This window comes from Oryzias latipes, chromosome 7, assembly GCF_053564925.1.
Source record: "Oryzias latipes strain Hd-rR chromosome 7, Olatipes_Hd-rR_3.1".
NCBI classification, from domain to species: Eukaryota; Metazoa; Chordata; class Actinopteri; order Beloniformes; family Adrianichthyidae; genus Oryzias; species Oryzias latipes.
In genome coordinates, this window is record NC_136243.1 from 16,922,193 (window position 1) to 16,943,080 (window position 20,888).

At 40.0% G+C, this 20,888-nt stretch overlaps 2 protein-coding genes across 2 annotated transcripts in view; both read left to right on the forward strand.

The window, feature by feature from the left end:
* Nucleotides 1–14,985, forward strand: part of LOC101159102 (acid-sensing ion channel 1) — a 59,765-nt gene extending 44,780 nt beyond the window's left edge. Inside the window, exons 3-10 of the mRNA XM_004070815.5 lie at nt 8,200–8,350; nt 8,458–8,585; nt 9,297–9,447; nt 9,579–9,635; nt 9,952–10,105; nt 10,524–10,615; nt 10,700–10,779; nt 11,261–14,985. Of these exons, the coding sequence (XP_004070863.1) occupies nt 8,200–8,350; nt 8,458–8,585; nt 9,297–9,447; nt 9,579–9,635; nt 9,952–10,105; nt 10,524–10,615; nt 10,700–10,779; nt 11,261–11,371 (924 nt within the window). The 3' untranslated portion in view covers nt 11,372–14,985. The remainder of the gene's footprint in view (nt 1–8,199; nt 8,351–8,457; nt 8,586–9,296; nt 9,448–9,578; nt 9,636–9,951; nt 10,106–10,523; nt 10,616–10,699; nt 10,780–11,260) is intronic.
* Nucleotides 14,986–17,069: 2,084 nt separating this feature from the next.
* On the forward strand, nt 17,070–20,860 carry LOC101158855 (glycerol-3-phosphate dehydrogenase [NAD(+)], cytoplasmic). Its single transcript, XM_004070814.5, has 8 exons — nt 17,070–17,254; nt 17,986–18,163; nt 18,304–18,444; nt 18,521–18,659; nt 18,892–19,004; nt 19,162–19,398; nt 19,704–19,810; nt 19,905–20,860. The coding sequence occupies exons 1-8, from the start codon at nt 17,211–17,213 to the stop codon at nt 19,999–20,001; spliced, it is 1,056 nt and encodes a 351-aa protein (XP_004070862.1). The 5' UTR covers nt 17,070–17,210; the 3' UTR covers nt 20,002–20,860.
* Nucleotides 20,861–20,888: the final 28 nt, after the last annotated feature.

The following is a 20,888-nucleotide window of genomic DNA, read 5'->3' on the forward strand; positions in this document are numbered from 1 at the left end:
TCCAGAATGTCTTGATAATCTTGAGATTTCATTCTGCCTTGCACAACTTCAAGACACCTGTGGCAGATGCAGCAAATCAGCCCCAAACAGAACTGAGCCTCCTCCATGTTTCACAGTAGGGACGGTGTTCTTTTCGTTGTATGCTTCATTTTTGAGTCTACGATCACAGAGCTGATGCGCCTTACCAAAAAGCTCCAGTTTTGTCTCATCTGTCCAAAGGACATTTTCCCAGAAGCTTTGTGGCTTGTCAACATGCATTTCTGCAAATTCCAGTCTGGTTTTTTCATGATTTCCTTTCAACAGTGGTGTCCTCCATGGTCGTCTCCCATGAAGTCCACTCTGGCTCAAACAACGACGAATGGTGCGATCTGACACTGATGTACCTTGATCTAGGAGTTCACCTCTAATGTCTTTGGAGGTTCTTCTGGGCTCTTTGGATACAGTTCCAACTATCAGTCTCCTCAATTTGTCATCAATTTTCCTCTTCCAGCCACGTCCAGGGAGGTTGGCTACTGTCCCGTTGGTCTTGAACTTCTGAATAATATGTGCTACTGTCGTCACAGCAAATTCAAGCTGCTTAGAGATGGTTTTCTAGCCTTTACCTTTACAATGTTTGTCTATAATTTTGTTTCTAATGTCCTGGGACAATTCTCTCCTTCTCTTTCTGTTGTCCATGTTCAGTGTGGTTCACACCTTTTTACCAAACAGCAACATGACTATTTGTCTCCCTTTAAATAGTCAGACTGACTGATTATGGGTTTGAAAACAGCTGTGATGTCAATAACGGACATACCTGAGTTCATCATGACCCCCTGGGCAATTAGTTCTCAGTCTTTTATGGAGGTACCATCATTTTTGTCCAGCCCATTTCATTGGTTTGATTTTTTTTAATAATTCTGTTAATCAACAACTCAAAAGTAATGGCTGATTTTGATCATTTAATTTTCAATAAATTTTACTTTATTGTTACTTTTGAACCTTTCAAGTCATTTCAGTGAGCATTGTGGACTTTCTCTCTTTAACTGATGGGGAACCAACACTTTTGTCCACCACTGTGTGTTTTCATGCAGCAGCTCTTAGTTTGTTTTTTATTTTTTCAAGAAAATCACCTTTTTATTTTATTCACAAGGCTTTTTTGGGGCGGCCATGGTGCAGCGGTAGGGCGGTCGACCCATGATCGTAATATTGCAGGTTTAATTCCCGCCTTGCACGGCCATGAGTTGATGTGTCCTTGGGCAAGACACTGAACCCCACTTTGCCTCTGGTGGTAGGTTGGCGCCTGTGTTTGGCAGCAGAGCCCCCACCAGTGTGTGAATGTGTGTGTGAATGTGTGTGTGACTGGGTGAATGGGTCTGTGACTGTAAAGCACTTTGGGCTGTATGTAAAAAAAGCGCTATATTAGAACACGCCATTTAATATTTACCATTTTAATCTGAAGTTAAACACAAACCCTGTGTGCAATAACAAACACAGTGGGAGAAAACTCTGGGTATCGGGTCAATACATCTCCCTGACCCAATTATTCTAAGACAGAGGACCGCCATCAGGTGGACATTTAAGCAGCTTAAGTAGTGATCCAGGCAGCGTACAAACGCTTATCAATTAATATTACTTTAGTGCTGCAAATGATGTGAGCTCAAAGAAGAAAGTTAATGCTTTATTTAAAGAGCTGAGGATTCTTATTCTTCTCATGGACTTTTTGTCAAAAAACTCTGGGTGTGATCTTTTAAAGACTTTGAGGGTGTTGCCAAAGTGTCGCGTCAAAGCATCCAATAGATGTGCTGACATTTCTGTCAGAGCAAAACAGCTTTGAAGCAAATGTTCCCCTGCATTTGTGCTTGTTAAGATGCTAAAAAAAATTGCTGCCAGCTCAGAGAGAACCAGAAGGTTTTGAGCTCCTATTGAAGAAGTAAAAGAATGTATGAAGGTTAGCAGGACAGCCTTTAAATCAATGCTATTTGCTCCTTTCTTACGTACGTGGATAATTACGTATTTGTTTTTATCCTTTAAAGCCCCACTCCAATCTTCTGATCTAGTATTTCTAGTGGTCTTTTATTAAAACTATGCTGTTTTTAGCCAAAATAAAAAACTGTGTTGTTTTCTAAGACATTCCAGTATTTTCTGCAGAGCAGCAGGAGTTCATCAAAAATACACCTGTGAGCGGGCTGCACTCATTTCCCATTATCCCTTGTAACACTGCTGCTGGCTTACAACTTGCTCTCTGTAAAAAAATCAGCTGATTTACATTAATCTATAAGCACTTTAATACTGTAAAGTGGTGTAGACTAGCACAAGGCTGCTTTTCTTCAGAATTCACTGGAATTACGTTAGCTGTATCAAAAAGGGTTATGGTAGACGAAAGAATGTCAACACTGAAGCTAAAGCTCTGGTGTTAAAGGGTTATGGGAGTGTGTTTCTAAAAAAAAAAAATCAGAATGAACAGCAAAATTACTGCACCACATAAGAAATTTTAAAATCCACCTCTTTTTTATAACCAATCATGTCCTTTCTGTGTTGATGTTACTGCTAATAGCTCGGGTGCTATTAAACAAAGACAAGGATATTGGTAATGTTTAATATAATATTTAATATGTAATGTGTTAAAATCTCACGTTGTGACCATCTTACATTTGCAGGGACAAAGCATCCTCTTTTCCCATGCCAGGGTGATCTTGGCTCTTTCATTACAAAAAGATTTCTCTGTATAAAGACTTTGGTCATGTCCTGCTTCTTTTTCATCACGTTTTCCGCATTTCCCATATATTTTGATTTGACAAGTAGTGACTCAGGGTTACTTAAGGCCTGAAGATGGTTCACAGCCTGGTCATCGTTTTAATACATAGCTGCACATACAAACCCGCTGTCTTCGGCTTTAATCCTCTCCTTATGTTTCAGTTCTCTTCAGAGTTGCTGTACTTTCCATCCAAGGCTGGATATTAGTGTGATGAGTCAGCTATTTATGTTTGAGAGCAGTAGTGAGCACTTTGTCTCTGATTGGCCTTATTTTTTGACAGCTTTTATGCCGTGTGCTGCAAAGGCTGGGATAAGACTGTGAAGTTGCCTTTAAAATAAACCCACAATCAACTTAATGTTCCTTAAATTTTACATTTTTTCATTATACCATGCTGTATAAAACAGACTTGCCTGCAGCCAGAGATCAGCTCAATAGATGAACATTTAGTTTTGACACCCGTGATAAGTATTTTGCTTATAAGATTAGTTAACTTCAAAATTCTGGTGCAAAACTCTTTTTAAAAACAACAAGTCATTGTTAAAAAAGAAAACAAAAGTTATGTGTAAAAAAGTAAGGTCACAAGTCTTTATTCCTCGTTACACAAACCCCCAGACTGTCCAAGTTACTGTTAGGCAGGGTACATCTTGGACAGGTCGCCATCCTGTCACAGGGTCAAACGAGCACAAACACACTCACCTAGGGGCAATTTTGGAGTCGGCCGGGGATACAGAGGGCGGTCGACCCATGGTCGTAATATTGCAGGTTTGATTCGCACCTTGCATGCCCATTAGTCGATGTGTCCTTGGGCAAGACACTGAACCCCACCTTGCCTCTGATGGTAGGTTGGCGCCAGTAATCGGAGCTGCCATCAGTGTGTGGATGTGTGTGTGAATATGTGTGTGACTGGGTGAATGGGTCTGTGACTGTAAAGCGCTTTGGGCCTTGTAGGTAGAAAAGCGCTATATAAGTATACGCCATTTATCATTTAGAGTAATCAATCAACCTATGAAACATGTAGCCGGTGCCTTCTCGCTGTGAGGTAAGAGCGCTAATCACTACACACCATACAGCCTGCTCTTGTGACACCGTCCTTGCAAATGTAAGATGATCAAAATGTGAGGTATGAACACTTTACATATTAATTATTACATTTTGGCTGTGACCATTGCTACACTGGGCAGCCCACTCCAAAAACTAAGAGAATAAAATCAAATATTAAGGTGAAAATCCTATTTAAGGACATCTGGAGAATACATTTAGATATGAGATTGAAGCATCAGGGCGTATAGTCTGACGAAGTAAGTGCAGAGGTTATTCTACGTTCATATAAACCTTTAGTTTGGTTACGTAAAAAGAAAAGCAAAGTGCAACATTTCACACATTTTCTATTCAAACTTTGAAAACTCCTCTAAATCAAAATCTAGACTTGTTCTTGCTCTGTTTTATTTGAATTCTAGTCCAGTGTCTACTGGCATTTGCATTTAAACATTTTCAAGGAAGTTTTTACTGCTGCTGTATATGCATGCTGATTAATATCTGTGAGTGTTTTGCACTTTACAGAGACAGCTTTTAAGTCTTTAAAAACATCCCCATAAAAACAAGGGAGCACTAATGGATTGAACTTGGCCTTCTGAGACATCTTTTCGCAGACTGTATATTAGACAATATTAAAACCTCACTGAAATAGTTGAGAAAGTGCACGGGTTTGTCTGTATGAAGATTCTGTATAAATTGGATTTGACTGCAGAAACAGATATTAATAATTATGTGCCTAATGAGCTGCAAAAACAGAGCTCAGAGTGCTCTTTAATACAAGTGAAATTGTGTGCAAGAGACAGTTTTACTGATCACAGATCAGGGAAGTTTATAGTCTTTCTAAACTGCTGCTTTTAATTAAGTAAGATATGTGAAGAAAGGGTCGATGTGTTGTCTTATCGCCTAATAAATAAAGACAATCAGCTAAATGAGTCAGATTCCATTCTCATCGGTGCAGAACTTGTCACCTGTGTTGTTGCATACGATTCTTTAGAAGCTGGAGCCTTATTAAGAAGACTGCTGATGATATTTTCTGCAAAAAATCATAGTGCCCTGCAGATCCGAATCTTTTGGCCAATTTCGTGACCTTCAAATGCAGAAAATATTTTTTTCTGTCTGAGATATGTTTTGGTTTTCTCTCTGCACACTGCTTGAAGAACAGCTGAAGAGAAAATAAATGAACTGTGAAGCCAGTGCCTCCTTGTATCTCACATGATCCCTTTTGTATGGCCACTACAAAATCTAGTAAAAAAAAAGTGAAATAAAACCACATCATTACAAATTCTACAAATTATAACACTTAGTTTTAAACCTCCAAATTACAAAACTTGTGGATTGTGAAATATGACGGGATTTTTTTATTCAAAGGACAATTTTATTTCCCCTAAAACTGTATTTTTTATATTCCTCCCTCACAGAAGCTAAAACTTTAGTCTTTTGTGCATTAGGCATAGATGGAGTCTGTAGTCCATCTCTCTGCTTCCTTTCACATGTTTGGAGCAAATCAGGAATGAAAAACACTGTGTGCTGATTCAGAAAAATAAATCTAGCTTGAAAAGAAAATCATTTTTTAACCCTTGTGCTATCTTAGATGACCCCCCACCCTTACTTTGACGTGTTCTCCCTACCATGACAAAGGTGGATAAAGGTGGAAAGATTTCATGTGATCCATGGACACCAGTGAAGATCACAAATCATAGAAGAAAAAAGGTTCAGCGCACTGTCTAGTGGGTCTAGATGACCCAACTCCCAATGTTAATGTGCCTAGGATAGCACAAGGGTTAAAAAAAGATACATTTACATAAAAGCATTTTTTATAAGCTTAATTGTTTACAACACAGATGAAGGACATCATGCTATGGCTTTGTAATGTGTCATTGTAATTCTGGATCATTGAATGCATAAGAGAACTGGACTTAGTGAATGTTTCAGCCACATCTTAATTGAGTTAATTTAGTCACCATTTCTTTGCAGTATGGAATTTGCCATGCTGGAGCCAGACCCCGTCAGTAAGCAGTGATTGGTCCAAGTCGGTCTGACTCAACATTTCTATTGCAATCACTCTCGCCAATCAGGTGTGCGGTTGTTGGAAGGCCACACCCCTACAACTTGAAAATGGGGTTGGGTGAATCTTTGAATCATACGTTTCAAAATTGGACATGAGACCACCTAATTTTATTAGAGCATCAGATTGGCCAGTTTATATTTTGAATAACATGCACTACAGGAAAAAAGTAAGTAAAAAAAAGTATGAGATCAAGAATGGTCATTCTGACAAATACAATGACTGTCAAATAGCTGTATATTTCTCAATAGAAGTCTAAGGGATTTTGGCGTCTTGGAGCCGGTGGGGACTTCCTGTACGGAACACGACAGAGGAGGGGTCACTCAGTCCAGTTTTCTTAAACAGTCAATGTTCTGAATCTGCATTCTGATAGTGGAAAAGAAACAAAATGTGGATTATTTCTGGACGAGAACCAGTGTGATCTTTTATTTTTGGTCTTTTCCTAACACAGGTTCTGTCACTCAGTAACAGCCTTTAGCTTTTCTCACTTCACCTGGACAAGAACAAAACATGTGGGGACAATAAAGTTCCAGCTGCTAAGCAACTGCATTCAGTTTTGAAAATAAATCAGCAATCATTTCTCTCTGTGGCACTGAGAGCATATCAAGGTAGGGGCTGCGTCATTTTGTCCAATTTGTTGACAGGTTAACATACACTTTATGTTTTCATCATTTGCCCTTTTTTACACGGGGCTGAAGTCCTCCTCCAGGCGATGTTTCATCAAAACTGTATGATCAGTGAGCAGACCTACTTAAAGATACATTTGTAATGTAATGACACTTTTCTATGTACACCAGGGGGTGACCGAAGTGTGGCACAGTGGCAAATAAAACTATAATTTTGTTTTTATTTGTTTTTTTTTACTGTTTGGATTTAAGATTATTTAATCTAAAACTTGGTGGATATAATGTCTTATTTAGGGCATTTTTCCAACAAAACAGAATCAAACAAAACCATACAAAGAGGTTTCTTTTGGTTACCAAAAATTCTCATTCTTGGAAATACAAATGAGCACAGAAGACTCAAAATGTTTCAGCTATTGAAAAAAAAAATCCTTGAAACATTTGTTAGGTTGACAATTAATCCATTTCCATAACAAAAGAACACGATATATGTCCCAAACTGGTTTGAAATTTAAAAAAAAGAGGTGATGGACCTGCGGCAGTCAGAAGCTCAGCCCTTAAAATTGCATACATTTTTTACCCCCGAGCTGTATTTTATAGACATATTTCTTTACAGTATTCAGCTGGGGTCATTTTATTAATGTCCACACGTATCAGTGAATTTTGTAGAACATGTTTTCATCATAATTTAAGATGCTAAGGAGACAAACAAAGTTGAAATAAGTTATTTAAATTGCATAACAGTGAATAATGCAAAGCATAAAGAGGCCATACAGTGTTCTACGGTTGTAAGTTACACTGTTGGCTTCAGAGAAGTACAGTGCTGGTAAAAAACCCTCCTGTCACCACAGGTCTGATGTCAGACCTGCACAAGAGTTATTTTTAAAAGTATTTTTACCAATGCTTTTACTTCAAAACACATAGAAACTGAGAATATGGATATCCATTGTGGACACAGTACTCTGTCTGGTGATTGTAGCGCTGTATTGTGGGTTTTTTTTTTTGTCTCAGATTGATGTCTGCATCTGCAGTAACCAGCAGCAGTCCCTTCTGACTTTACATGATCAATGGCCCAAATGTCTGAACTGCCATCGGCAATATCCCAACTCTGCACAATTACTTGGTTGGTTTGTTGTTTCTAATCATGGACATGTCAGTCTTTGCCAAAACGCTGAAAGATAGCTTGCCCCAGGCAGTAGCAGCTAAAGTCCCTCTATCCCTCTGTCTCTTTCACTTTTCATCCTGACCCTCCTTCACACCCGACTCTGTCACCATCTCGCTCATTTCCCCCCCACACACTTGGATTCTGGGACTCAACAGTCAGATGTTAGAGTTCTGCAAAGCCTCATGTTGTTTCGGTCACATATAGGCTGTTCTGGGGTTTGCACAGAGGATCAATTTAGCATCTGTGCCTAAGCTTTCTTTGAAAATTAAGGCTGCATTCTTCCTGGCTGGGATGCTGGGTCTCCATGGTAACATCAGGCCTATTGTAAGTGGCATAAAGAGTATCCGAGGGAATGTTAAATCTCCTGTCTACAGGCTACATCCCCTCAGTGGGTTGATTGTATAACTCCCACACCCACAGCAAGACTTCCTTTTTTCCTGTTTCGTCCTCCACTCCCCTCACTCCTCTTTTTTTAATGGAACCGTGTGAGTATCTAACACTGACCCCCAGTGGAAAAGCTGTGATAAGACTTAGAACAGGATATTAGATTCACTTTCTCCTCTTGTGAATCCCTCAGGTTTTCACTCGCTATGGGAAGTGCTACACCTTTAACGCTGGCGGTGATGGACGGCCTCCTCTCATCACCACTAAAGGAGGAATGGGAAACGGCCTGGAGCTCATGCTGGACATCCAGCAGGATGAATACTTGCCTGTCTGGGGAGATACAGGTGAGAGTGGAGTCCGTCTTTTTTCATGTCAATGCTTTGTGAGACTGAGAGACAAAAATCCTTTAAGTGTCTAGATTTTACAAATGTTTTTACTTTTGTCTCGCCAGATGAAACGTCATTTGAAGCTGGGGTCAAAGTTCAGATCCACAGTCAAGACGAGCCGCCGTCCATCGATCAGCTCGGTTTTGGAGTGGCGCCCGGCTTCCAGACTTTTGTTTCTTGCCAGGAGCAGAGGGTACAAGCCGTTCAACATAGCAATCATTAATTTTTCCTTATTTATTTATTCATTTTTCCAGTCATTTCATATAAAAAATATGATTATATTCCAAAATTCCACAGTTAATTGTTTGCCTGTTCAGTTCTGCACTGAAAACAAAAATGGCCAGCCATTAAGAACAGACAGAGGTGTATGTGGTGGTGTGTTTGTACACAACTGCCTTTAATAATGATGATGTGCATTCTGATACTGACAAATAAAGGTTCACTGAAATTCCACTCATTTATCTGCAGCCTGTAAAGGTCATTTTTAAGAGTATTTAGGAATGCTCTAATAAAACAACATAGAAGACAAAGATTTTAAAAACGATGAGTGTATTCATCATCTCATGAATACATCTGCAGAAGGAGTTTTAAAGAAAAAGTTCCTGGAAAACATCATCACTTGACATTTTTTATATTAGCACATCTTGTTAATGGAGTTAAATGCTTAAAAGAGTCATCAGAATAAAAAGTATACTGTAGTTTTTCACATTATTTTATTGTTTTTCATATATATTTAATTTGGGGTTTTTTGAGTAAAACAAATTTATTTTTTGAAAGTTGTCCTCCAAGAGTTCTTTCAATCTATTTGACTTTTGTTTTTATTTATGTCAAGAGTTTTGGTATTTAAAACAGGGTTTTCTGTTACATTTTATTGTTTTTAACTCTACTGTTTCTACTGTTGCAGCTCATCTATCTGCCCCCACCGTGGGGAGACTGTAAAGTGACCCCCATGGATTCCGACTTTTTCGACAGCTACAGCATCACAGCCTGCCGCGTTGACTGTGAAACACGCTACCTAGTGGACAACTGCAACTGTCGCATGGTGTATATGCCGGGTAGGAGAACAACTCTTTCTTTCAGTTGAATCGGAGTAACATCAGTTGCTCTGGAGCAGAGGAAATATCCACTTCATGGAGTGGAAAGAAGGGAGAAGCAAATACTGATGCGACTGTTGTTTTGGCTGCAGGCGACGCGCCTTACTGCTCCCCAGAGCTGTACAAAGAATGTGCTGACCCAGCTCTCGGTAAGAAAGAGACCTCGGCCATGTTTACGATTGAAAAGAACAGATACACATGCAGCTGTGTTTGCATGACTTCCAAGGACGTTATATTGACTTCCATCCCTTTTCAGCGAATGCCCTAAACACAGCTCTTCTCTATTCTAACACCTATCAGGATGCCATAATCCAAAATCGTTTTATAAGATTTTAAAAAAGGATTTACATCCCCACTGCTTTGTATGCCTGCAACTTGAAAAAGCTGTCACTCGCAGCTCCCTACAAAATGTTTAAGCCACAATGGTTCAGGAGTCACAGTGTGCTCTGGTTTTCCTCTCCTCAGATTTCTTGGTGCAACGAGACAACGACTTCTGTGTGTGTGAGACACCCTGCAACATGACCAGATACAACAAAGAGCTGTCTTTTGTCAAGATCCCCAGCAAGGCGTCTGCAAAGTATCTCGCAAAGAAATACAACAAATCTGAGCAGTACATTAAGTAAGAACAAACCGTACAGTCTGTAACGGTTTTTAATAAAATAATGCACTTGGGGCTGCAGCTGATGATCAATGACTTTGTAAATTTGATTAAATTAGTAAATCGACCATATTTATAAGTCGTGGTTTTTTGCATAGTTTGGCCAGGGGTACAACTTATATATATGAATTTCTTCTTCGTTATTATGCATTTTTTGCCTGCTGCGACTTATAGTCCGGAGCAACTTACACTCCGAAAAAATATATTACATATTTGTTTATGATATCTACATGAAAAAGCAAATGTTTCAACTGCAGTTCCAAACTCATCGTAGGAGTCTGATTTCAGCTTTTATTTAAAAAAAAACCCTCCAGCTCATTAAGTCTAAGAGGATTTTTTTCTATGATGAAGCATTAATGTGTTTATCCTGACTTCGCAGAGACAATATTCTGGTATTAGACATCTTTTTTGAGGCTCTCAACTATGAAACTATCGAACAGAAGAAAGCATACGAAGTGGCCGGACTTTTAGGTATGCCTGTAAGCCTTTATGAACAGTAGATGGGTTAAAAACCAGAGCGTTAATGCTTGCTCTTAATCATGTTTTTTCCTACAGGTGATATTGGCGGTCAGATGGGGCTTTTCATTGGGGCAAGCATCCTGACAATTCTAGAGATCTTTGACTACCTTTATGAGGTAAAGGGTTTAAAATCAAATAAAAAGAGTTGTGCATGTTCTTCTCCCAGACTAACTCAAACACGGCAGATCTCTGCAGATTCTTTTCTCCATAGTTTGACCTTGACCAAGAATGTTGACTCAGATGGCACAAGTCTGTATTTTTCTCTGAGCCTGAGACCACATCTGCCCTCAAAGCCACTTGAGTTAAATTTTTACTTTGAGCACATGTCAAACTGGGTCTACATCATGAGTTTTAAGCTAAGTCTGCCCACATAGTGCTGAGAAATTCATATTGGACCCAAATGTGTCTCATTTCTGGTGTTTTAAAGCATAGTTCTTTCATCTTTGTACAAAATATTGAATTGTAATCATATTTAGAGTGACAGCAGTAATCAGATAGAGGAGACAGGAGGCACTTAGATTAGAATTCTGAAATATAATATAATTCACATTTCTCCAGCTGTCTTTGTTAGGTTAATTTTTTTTCTAATCCACATAGGTGATAAAGTACAAGCTGTGTCGCTGCTCTGATAAGAAGCACAACAACACCGACCAAGGAACCGTCCTGAGCTTAGATGATGTCAAGTGTCACGTCAGTAACTTTCACTAAGCCTCTGCCACCTGAGCAGGAACCCTCCTCCAGGACTTTGTTCACGGCACTTAGTGGACTCCTGCAGCAGCAGAGCGTGTGTGACGGGACTGTGCCTTGCCGAGGTTTCTGAGCGACGCGCTGAACACGTGAGCCACGACGAGTGGCCAGCTGTGATCGACATGCTGTGATGGTAGAAAAACTGCATGGTCATCTATAAACAACTTTCCTGGACGGTAACAGTTATCAGGGCATGATGTGAATGAGGGTTTGCGTGCTCAGCATTTCTGTGGTTTTCGTCGCGTGTCCTTTCAGCTGTGCTGTATGTGGAAGTACTGTTCTTCAGCAGAAATGTTCTCAGTTCACACTGTTGCTTTTCTTGCCACCACTCTTTATATTTCCATTCATGTCATCCATTTTCATCTTAAGACTGTCTTCCCTTGTTAATCTCAGTGCGTTCTGCCAATAGTATGTACTACCTCATCTCTCAAGGAGGCCGGAACCACAGACAACCCATGAACCATGGAAACTGAAAAACATAAAGGTTATTTTTATTATTTAAAAAGTAGGACGACCAAACACAAGAGTAAAGCAGAAGTGGAAGCAGGCCAAAGTTTAGCCACTTACCCAGAAGCCCTACTCTGTCCTGCATGGTCCCGCTCTACTCTGATTAATGGGATATCTACTTTGCGCCGTACCATGCTGAGGCTGTGGTTCCACCTGCTGCTGGATCGCAACATCGGCAAACTCCAACCCATCAGTAGGCCAGAAAGTAACACCACAAACTAATATTTTCCCTCCAAACCAGAAGTGGTCCTGAGCGTTCTTCTGCTTTTTTTCTGATTAATCGTTTTTATGTAAACCCAGACACCAAGCAGCAGGTTGTATGTTTTAGCATTTGATTTTAGCAGCACTACCTTTGCCTTGATATTGCTGTTCTGATGGAGGTGCTGCAAACAGGAAGACGTCAATATACAACAATAAGCCCGACAACTTTCAAGCTGGATCCTGAGGTATCTGCAGTTCCACTCAAACCAATATGCGGCCCAGCTTTCAGCAGAATCCAGAATCAAACTATATTCTTAAAGGTGGCATTTGTCCTGCCGCATCAGTGCATTCATTCTTAATCTGATGGTAAAGCCTAACAAACGCCCGAATATATAAGAAAAATATCCTGACTTCTACTATTTTTTAAACATGTTTTATGTTGTGAATATTGTTTTTTTTATGTTTGGCTATGGGTTTGGGATTTTAAGTTGCTTCAAAATCTTCGTTAAGAAAGCAAATCTGCACTTTTATTTAAAAAAAAAATAAGACTGAAGAGGACCTTACTGTTTTTCAACTGAAAAGTTTTTTGAATTCAAACATATTAGAACTGAGCACAGAATTAATCTTTCAATATAAAACTAGCGTAGTTATCAAACTGTACATCTCCAAAAGAGTACTTTTGCAAAAGACGTCTAAAAATATTATTTTTAATTGCAAGATCATATGTTTTTTGAAAACACTGTAACGCATTTTTTTATTAAATCGGATTGTAAATGAAAAAATACTATTACTGCAATTCCTAGTAAAAAGAAATTGTTCTTTGTCATCATTCAAAAAATTGTTGGGTTGTGATTGTGAGATTCTCAAGTGCCCCCTGTGATGAAGTACAACAATTTTCCATGAACTATAAGTAAAAGATTTTGTTCGAGAAAGAACTAATGTCAACTTTATGGATAAAGAATACACAAATAGCATGTTTCAATTTCTATAAACTGTTTTATCACAAAGAAAGAAAAGTTACCGGTGGTGGACGCATTAAAAAAATACAAACTCTAAGCTTTGGTGGAAATTGTTGGCCATGAAAGTCAAAAAAACTATTGGTGTACAGGCTGGTTTGGAAAGTAATATAACAGAGACTATTTTATCTATAAGAAGAAGAATATGCTGAGCTTGGCGCTTCTTCAGAAAGGTTCCCTTTGGACAATTAGAAAACAAGCAGAACAGTGTCTATCAAGGAGAGGAATTTGACACCAACATATTTTAGGAGTTACTTCCCTGAGCTCCTTTACTAGAACCACAGAACCCACGAACCAAACCAACAATCTAGCTTGGGAAACTTTAGAGCATAACTGCAGTACCTAGAAGAAGAATTTATAAATATTTAGCTGTCAAAAAGGCTCTGAAAGCATTTTAAAACAATCAGCCAAAAGTGCAAATATCTTGGGTGCACATCATCACATGTTTGCAACTGCTGTACTGCTAAGGACTGAAGCCTTTATCTGCTTTACCCTTAGAGAGTCCAAAGTTTCATATTGTCCTATGTGTAACTTACTGAAGGGGTTATTCAGTCCCAAATAATCAAAGGATGATAAGGCAACAGAAACAAAGTCAATGCTCATCTTGTTTGGTGCTTTAGGAGGAGGGACAGGTCTTTGATTTAAATTAAAAATGACTTTGAGATTATTGGTTCAAATACTACATTGAAAACTAATTTTTCAATGCTTAAGGTATACAAAAATGTGCAGTAAAGAAGCATCAGAAACATGATAATTCCTAAAAAACGAGGTTGATCAATGTAGGATTTTATTGTGTCCAAAGACCAATGACTATGTTACAGTGGAAAAACATCTTTATTACTTTATAAAACATGTATTCCTGTGCCTACACTGATCTTTGTTTTTTTTTTTTTTTAAAGTCAGTGCATTGAAAAAAAAAAAAACATGACGCTTTTCCAGATTTGTGGACTGAATTCTCAAGGTCTCGGATTTCAGTATTTTGGAAGAAGCACATCATTACACTGTTTATCGTATTTGAAATTTGCATTTTCTAATGCTACATTTCCATTTCATCATGTTATGGAACACTGTGGATTAATGTACTGAATGTTTTTTTTTTCCATCTTCCAGGGCTCCAAAGTGCATGTAGCCATCTTTAAATGTAGTCCATCCGCTCTCCGTCGGCTCTGACTGATTTGCTTCATCGTTTCCTGTGCCTGGCTGCATATTGTTCTACGTTTTGTGTCTCTCTCTGTGTTGGCTGATGCTGGCGCCAAACTCAGATGCTGATATTGGTGAATGTGTTGGCTTTGCCGGTGCATGTTCAATGGATCCTTTTCTGACTGTTGTTTCAAAAGCTGGACCATCTTAAAAGTTTCGCCGCAGTGAATCCACTCGACGCAGAGCTTTGCGTTTGTCTCAGCAGGAAACAGGAATGCGTTGCAGTGTTTTGTTGCTATCGAGTGCCATCATGCCATCAGCTGTAATTTAATGTAAATATTGTAATGACTTGTTGCAATAAAGTTGACGTGTTAGCATCGTTTGGTCTGTCAGGTGTTATAGTTGTGAGGGTTTATTTGCATAAGCTGCTTGTGTGTCTCAGTTTTCTATATTGTGCCATTGCAGATAGTTTATTTATTATAGGTATATTATTATAGAGCTATACTTCTGAGAACATGAAAATAAACTGCCAGGTTGTTGCTTGTGCATTGCACCAAGTTATTTAACCTTAACCAAGTTCAAACTTTTTTCTTTTTGCTTTGTTAATAATTTTGTATTTTTACTCGTGAAGAAAGTATGCTGTTTCAGTCTGTTAATGTTTATGAAATATGGACTTGCAGCAGTTGTTATAATAAACACTTAATAACCAAATGCAGATGTCTGTTCTTATTTCAGGACTCAAGAGTCATAATTCTTTGTTCTGTTTGCATAATTGAAGGTAGACGGTGTGCGATGCAAAAAATTCACATTGAAGCTTGGAGGTTGAATTCTTTATAAACAATCTGGTTCAAGTTCAAATTTGAAACTATCGAAGAAATGGACCCAGACATGGGCAGAAATCCAGCTAAATGTCAGAGGAGACAACGAAGGCCACCGAGTGTATGTAGAAATTTACAAACCGTGTGGTCACATGACTAGATGTTTTTCTTTTTTTTATTAGGCCAATCTGCAGACAGTTTTTCATATTTACTGCTGTAGCCATATTGGCTGGAAATTCCATTACTGAATCTTTGCCTTTACAAGAAAATGTGAAAAATTCAAATGTGCCTGTTTTCAAACTTCAAGCATGGCAGACACAAGAAGTCAAAGTGTTGCTAAAACTGGAATTAGTTAGTGTTGCAGATTGATCTAAAAATTACTTTTGTTTAAACATTTATTTTTCTGAATGTCACATCTGTGAAAGCAAAAATTCAGCTGAGTTTTCTTTTTATAAAAAAGCAGAAAAAGGGGAAGTCGTCTCGGCTCATTAAAATGTGACTGAGTCTGCGGTGAGGACACAATCGTGACCTTTTTTCACCTAAAATGCTAGATTTCTGCTCGCAGAAACCAGACTGCTGAGCTTGTTCCTCCCTGCAGTCACTCTTCTCTTTGCTGTGTGACTCTTATGCAACAAGGTCCGCTTTTGTTTGAGCCCACTGGAGCAAATATTTGCTCCCAGTGATCTCTTTGAATGTTAATATCCTGGCTTTGTTGTTTAGAAAAAGATATCTAAACAGACTGTTGTCTGCCTTTGGAGATGAGCAGAAACTTAGTTCAGGGCAGAGAGCTGGAAAATACAGAGTTTCTGTATTGGGACTATTTAGTGTCTAAGTTGTGTTTTTATTATGTTATCAGTAAATTATTAACAAAATTATTAACAAAAAATACATATTATTAATTTTTGAATTTCACTTTCAACAATACTGTTCTAATGCATTTCATGAATTCTGATATAAACCAGTGTGATTTGATGACATACATTTTTTGTAGCAGTCACAGGAAATAGTTTTATTAACATGCAGAACAAAGATGCAAATTTGAATAGGATTAAGTTGAATCTATTGTACAAGTTGCGTTTAATATTGTGTACGGTTGAAATGATGTGCATAAAAAAAAACAAAGATTTTTATATAATAATATGATAATTATGATTATGCCATTTTTAGGCAAAATCAAAAACCAGCATCTTTTTCTAGGACATCATATCCTTAGGGCAGCAGGAGTTCATTAAAAATTCACCTCTGAGGTGTGGCCAGGACTGTTGGCACGGAATAACCCCGCCCCCGTTCCCGGCACCTAAAACTATCCGTTGACGGGCTCTCCCACTTGCTTGAAGCCCCTAACGACTCTAACCTAACATTGCCGGCACAACCAAAATGGCGAGCAGTATCGGAATTATGCAGCTGTACAGTTTTGATCCAGATGCCAGCTCGGACAGAGAAAACAGCGACGTACATGGATATATTCATCTACAGATGGAAGCATAAAGGTGGACCAGAGCAGGGAGCTTGCGTTCCGCCCAGCTTTATCTTCTTAGTCACCAATACAAATTTTTCCAAAAGCATTTTTTCATCTGCTCCTGATTCACCACATTTTAAATCAATAGACACTCAGAAATGCAAGTTTGAGCTACATTTTTTAAAGACATGTCCTACTTCATCAGAAAATGCCCCAAAAACACCAAAAAACACGATTTTCATCTGAGTGAGTCTTTAACAGTGTGTTGTATCTGAAAAGCGACTTTAAAAAAAAGATGTGCGTGTGTGTGTCAGGACTAAGTCATTATAGTCTTTTGTTGTTTTTCTCATGAACCTTTATTTCAAATTTTTTTATTGTGTATGTTTGTGTTTTACTGCCCTACGTGGTGAATGTGTTTAGAAAAACCTGGAGCTTGCTGAAGGTAAATTTTCAATATTACACTCGTCATAAATGTTGACCTTTGACCCCCTTACCTTGAATCTGTTGACCCCTGTACCACGAACGGGTGGCCGTGGCGCGCGCGGTCTCAAGTGGGCGGTCCGGTCCGCCCCCCCTCAGGCCAATAAATTCACGCTGTCATTGCGTAACAGCACCGCAGTCAGTCAGCGCTGCCTTTCCTCTGCTCGTTTTCCCCAATCATGGCAGCTCCGAAGAAAGTCTGCATCGTGGGCTCTGGAAACTGGCAAGTGGACGCGCGAATGTGATGAACTGTCACAGCGGCACGGGAGAACATGCTAAAGAGCTGCCGCGGTGCTTATATGCGCCGTTATCTAGCAATCCCCTCCATAGCAACGGGGGGGAAGTTTCCAAATGTCGCACCGCTCTTGCGCGAGGCTACGGATTGCTTGATTGACACAAACTCTGTGGTTTCCGTCACGCGACGAGACGCTGTCTGCGCGCAGGGAAACAGACCACATGTCAGGCTGGAACTCCGGGATTAAAACGCCCTCGAAGTTAGCTGCGAAATGTGCTGATGTTAGCCTGCCTGCTGGACAGGAAGTCCGCTTTAAATCTGGCAGATTAAAGTAAACGTGGCGATATTGAAATCTTACAGTACTTAAATGTACATTTAACTCTAAAAAACTACAGACGCAAATGTATTTGTGAATTCGGCTCTGGCTTTTACTCTCATAACTGAACAGAATGTATATTGTTTGTCTTTTTTGTATGAAAAAGTTTCATTTCTTTATTGTCAAACAAGTCATCCACTGAATTGGTAGTAACTTTTTGTAATTTGTTGATTTATGAAAAATTAAATCACTGGAGTTCTTAATAAGTCATGCAGGCCCAACAACAGTAAAGTGATTTTTGTTGGCAGCACGCCGGGTTTTTTCTACAGATCAAAGAAGAGCCATAAATATGTGTGTTTTACTGAACTTCAACCCTCATAAGCAGTCACCTCTAATACTGCAGGGGCTCTGCCATCGCCAAGATCGTGGGGACCAATGCCACTCACAATTCAAAGTTTGACAACGTGGTGAAAATGTGGGTGTTTGAGGAGATGGTGAATGGCAGCAAGCTGACTGAAATCATCAACACCACCCATGAGAACGTCAAGTATCTTCCCGGACACAAACTCCCAGAGAATGTGGTGAGGAGACCGTTTGTGTGGCCTGTAAATGGCCCGGCTCCCTTGAGGTTGCTCTTGAAGTCGGTGCTTGATTTAGATTGCCTTCAGACTTTAATTACCCTTCCCTCTCTTGTGCCCTCACCTCCTCCATCGCTTCCCAGCTGGCAGTGCCAGACCTGGTGGACGCCTCTAAAGATGCAGACATCCTGGTCTTTGTGATCCCCCATCAGTTCATCGGTAAAGTGTGCGACACCATGAAGGGCAAGATTAAGAGTGACGCACTGGGGATATCCCTCATTAAGGTTTGCTTTTTTACCCTGAAGCTTCAGGGTTGTTTCTGGGCCAGCTGCTAACTTCTTCACGTTTCTGTCCCTCCAGGGCATAGACGAGGGCCCTGATGGACTCAAACTCATTTCTGATGTCATCCAAGAGAAACTCGGCATCACAATGAGCGTGCTGATGGGGGCCAACATTGCCAATGAGGTTGCAGACGAGAAGTTTTGCGAGACCACGATTGGTGAGATGGTCGCAGCTCTGAACAGAATCTTTGTTTTGGGAGAAGGAACATCGTGTCCTAGTTTGAAATGGAAACTAAAAATCCAAATATGCAGGCGTAATCTCATTGTGTGAGGGTGGTGTGGGGATCAAAGTTTAATCTTTGCTCTAATTTTTCCTTTGTTCACATATTTGCATTCTGCGAATTGATATTGGCTGCGTCATTCATTTCCGTTTGTCTTTTTGGCTCGTAGGCTGTAAGAACAAGAACCACGGATCTCTGCTGAAGGAGCTCATGCAGACCAAGAACTTCAGAGTGACTGTAGTTGAAGAGCTTGACGTGGTGGAAATCTGCGGCGCCCTGAAGGTGAGCTCCTGGAAAAACAGCAGTGACAAATCTAATTTAATCTGACCCAAATTATCTGGAAAGGAATGATAATCTCCAAAGTGAAATGCATGGAGCGACGGAGCAGATTAGATGAATGTGGTTCCGGAGCTCCTAACGTCCTCCACGTTCCTGGCAGAACATTGTGGCGGTAGGTGCAGGCTTCTGTGACGGCTTGGGCTTCGGGGACAACACCAAAGCAGCGGTGATTCGGCTGGGCTTGATGGAGATGATCGCCTTCGCCCGCATTTTCTGCACCGCCGGACCCGTGTCCTCCGCAACCTTCCTGGAGAGCTGCGGCGTGGCTGATCTCATAACCACCTGCTATGGCGGACGCAACCGTAGGGTGGCCGAGGCTTTTGTGAAGACTGGAAAGGTGAAAGCTTGAAGTTCTCCCCCAATTTTTGTAACCTTTGTGCTATCCTAGGCACTTTAACGTTGGGAGTTGGGTCATCTAGACCCACTAGACAGTGCTCTGAACCTTTTTTCTTCAATGATTTGTGATCTTCACTGGTGTCCATGGATTACATGAAATCTTTCCACCTTTATCCACCTTTGTCATGGTAGGGAGAACACGTCAATGTAGGGGTGGGGACATCTAAGATATCACAAGGGTTAAGGAAACATTTTAGTGTTTTCAAAAGAACGTTCTGCCTCATATTCACTTTTCGCCCTGCTCAGTCCATCGAGGAGCTGGAGAAAGAGATGCTGAATGGTCAGAAGCTGCAGGGACCAGCGACCGCAGCAGAGGTTCACCTCATTCTCAAACACAAAAACTTGATTGACAAGTACGTCAGAGCAGCACTCCCACGTGGGATGACCATTTCTACGTCACCAAGGGCTCGGCACACAGCGACCATTAACTTCTCCCCCCTGCTGCAGGTTCCCTTTGTTCAACGCGGTGTACCAGATCTGCTTCCAGGGCCATCCGGTCACAGAGTTCATCAGCTGTTTGCAGAACCACCCCGAGCACATGTAGAGGGTAGCGTGCTTCCTTCATGGTGGACACGACCACTTTACAGTTTACTGCCATAAGTGAACGGAGGACAACGCAGCACTCCACAGCTGCCGGGCGACTTGACATATTTAACTTGTGAGCCCACATCGAGGTCGGGAACAAGTGCTCAGCTTTGTTTTAATTACATGCATCAAATGAGGGTTTTTTTGTGCTCCTGTTCCATATGGAGGATAACTTTTTAGACGTTTTTGTACTTCCAATATTATAACGACAGCCTTTGGTGTCTTTTTAATCCTAGTACTAATATGGAAATCTCCTCTTCTCAGAAAACTAACAAATTCAGTTTAGGTTAAAACTCAACACCCACTGCCGTTATGGTTACGTAGTGACAAATATTGAATTCATCTTCAGTAAAGATGCTTTGTTGATGCGTTCTTAATGCCACCGTCCACTGAACACTCAGATGTTTGATCATAAGGTGCAGAACCTCATCTCAATTATGGTCTGCAACATCATTCTAATAGCATTAACTATATTTAATGTGAAGGGAATGTGCCTTAAACTGCATGTTTGTTTTTCTAAAGTACTTTTATTTGGTCTGGTTAACTCCCAGCTACAGTGTAGTGTTATGGAACAGCTTGTTAAAAGCTTTTCTGATCCTTCTGTCAGGAATATTTACCTGTTAAAAACTGCAATGCATCCTGGGAAGCTGCTAAGTCCCAGTTGCCAAACTGATTAAGAACAGAAGATTGTTCAAATTTAATAGAATTATTCATTAAATGTTTGTTACTGTGATTCTGCATACGCACAGTTCTACTCGACCAATAGGAGTTCAGCATAATCTGGATGTGTCTGGATTAAATTGATTTAAAAATCCAAAGTGTCTTTTTTTCAGTGTGTCATTAAGT

Bases quoted from the DNA above. Each gene is read 5' to 3' on its own strand.
- LOC101158855 (XM_004070814.5), top strand. From the start codon at position 17,211: ATGGCAGCTCCGAAGAAAGTCTGCATCGTGGGCTCTGGAAACTG. The intron at 19,399-19,703 runs GTGAAAGCTTGA...CGCCCTGCTCAG, and splicing joins CTTTTGTGAAGACTGGAAAG to TCCATCGAGGAGCTGGAGAA. The intron at 19,811-19,904 runs GTACGTCAGAGC...CCCCTGCTGCAG, and splicing joins CACAAAAACTTGATTGACAA to GTTCCCTTTGTTCAACGCGG.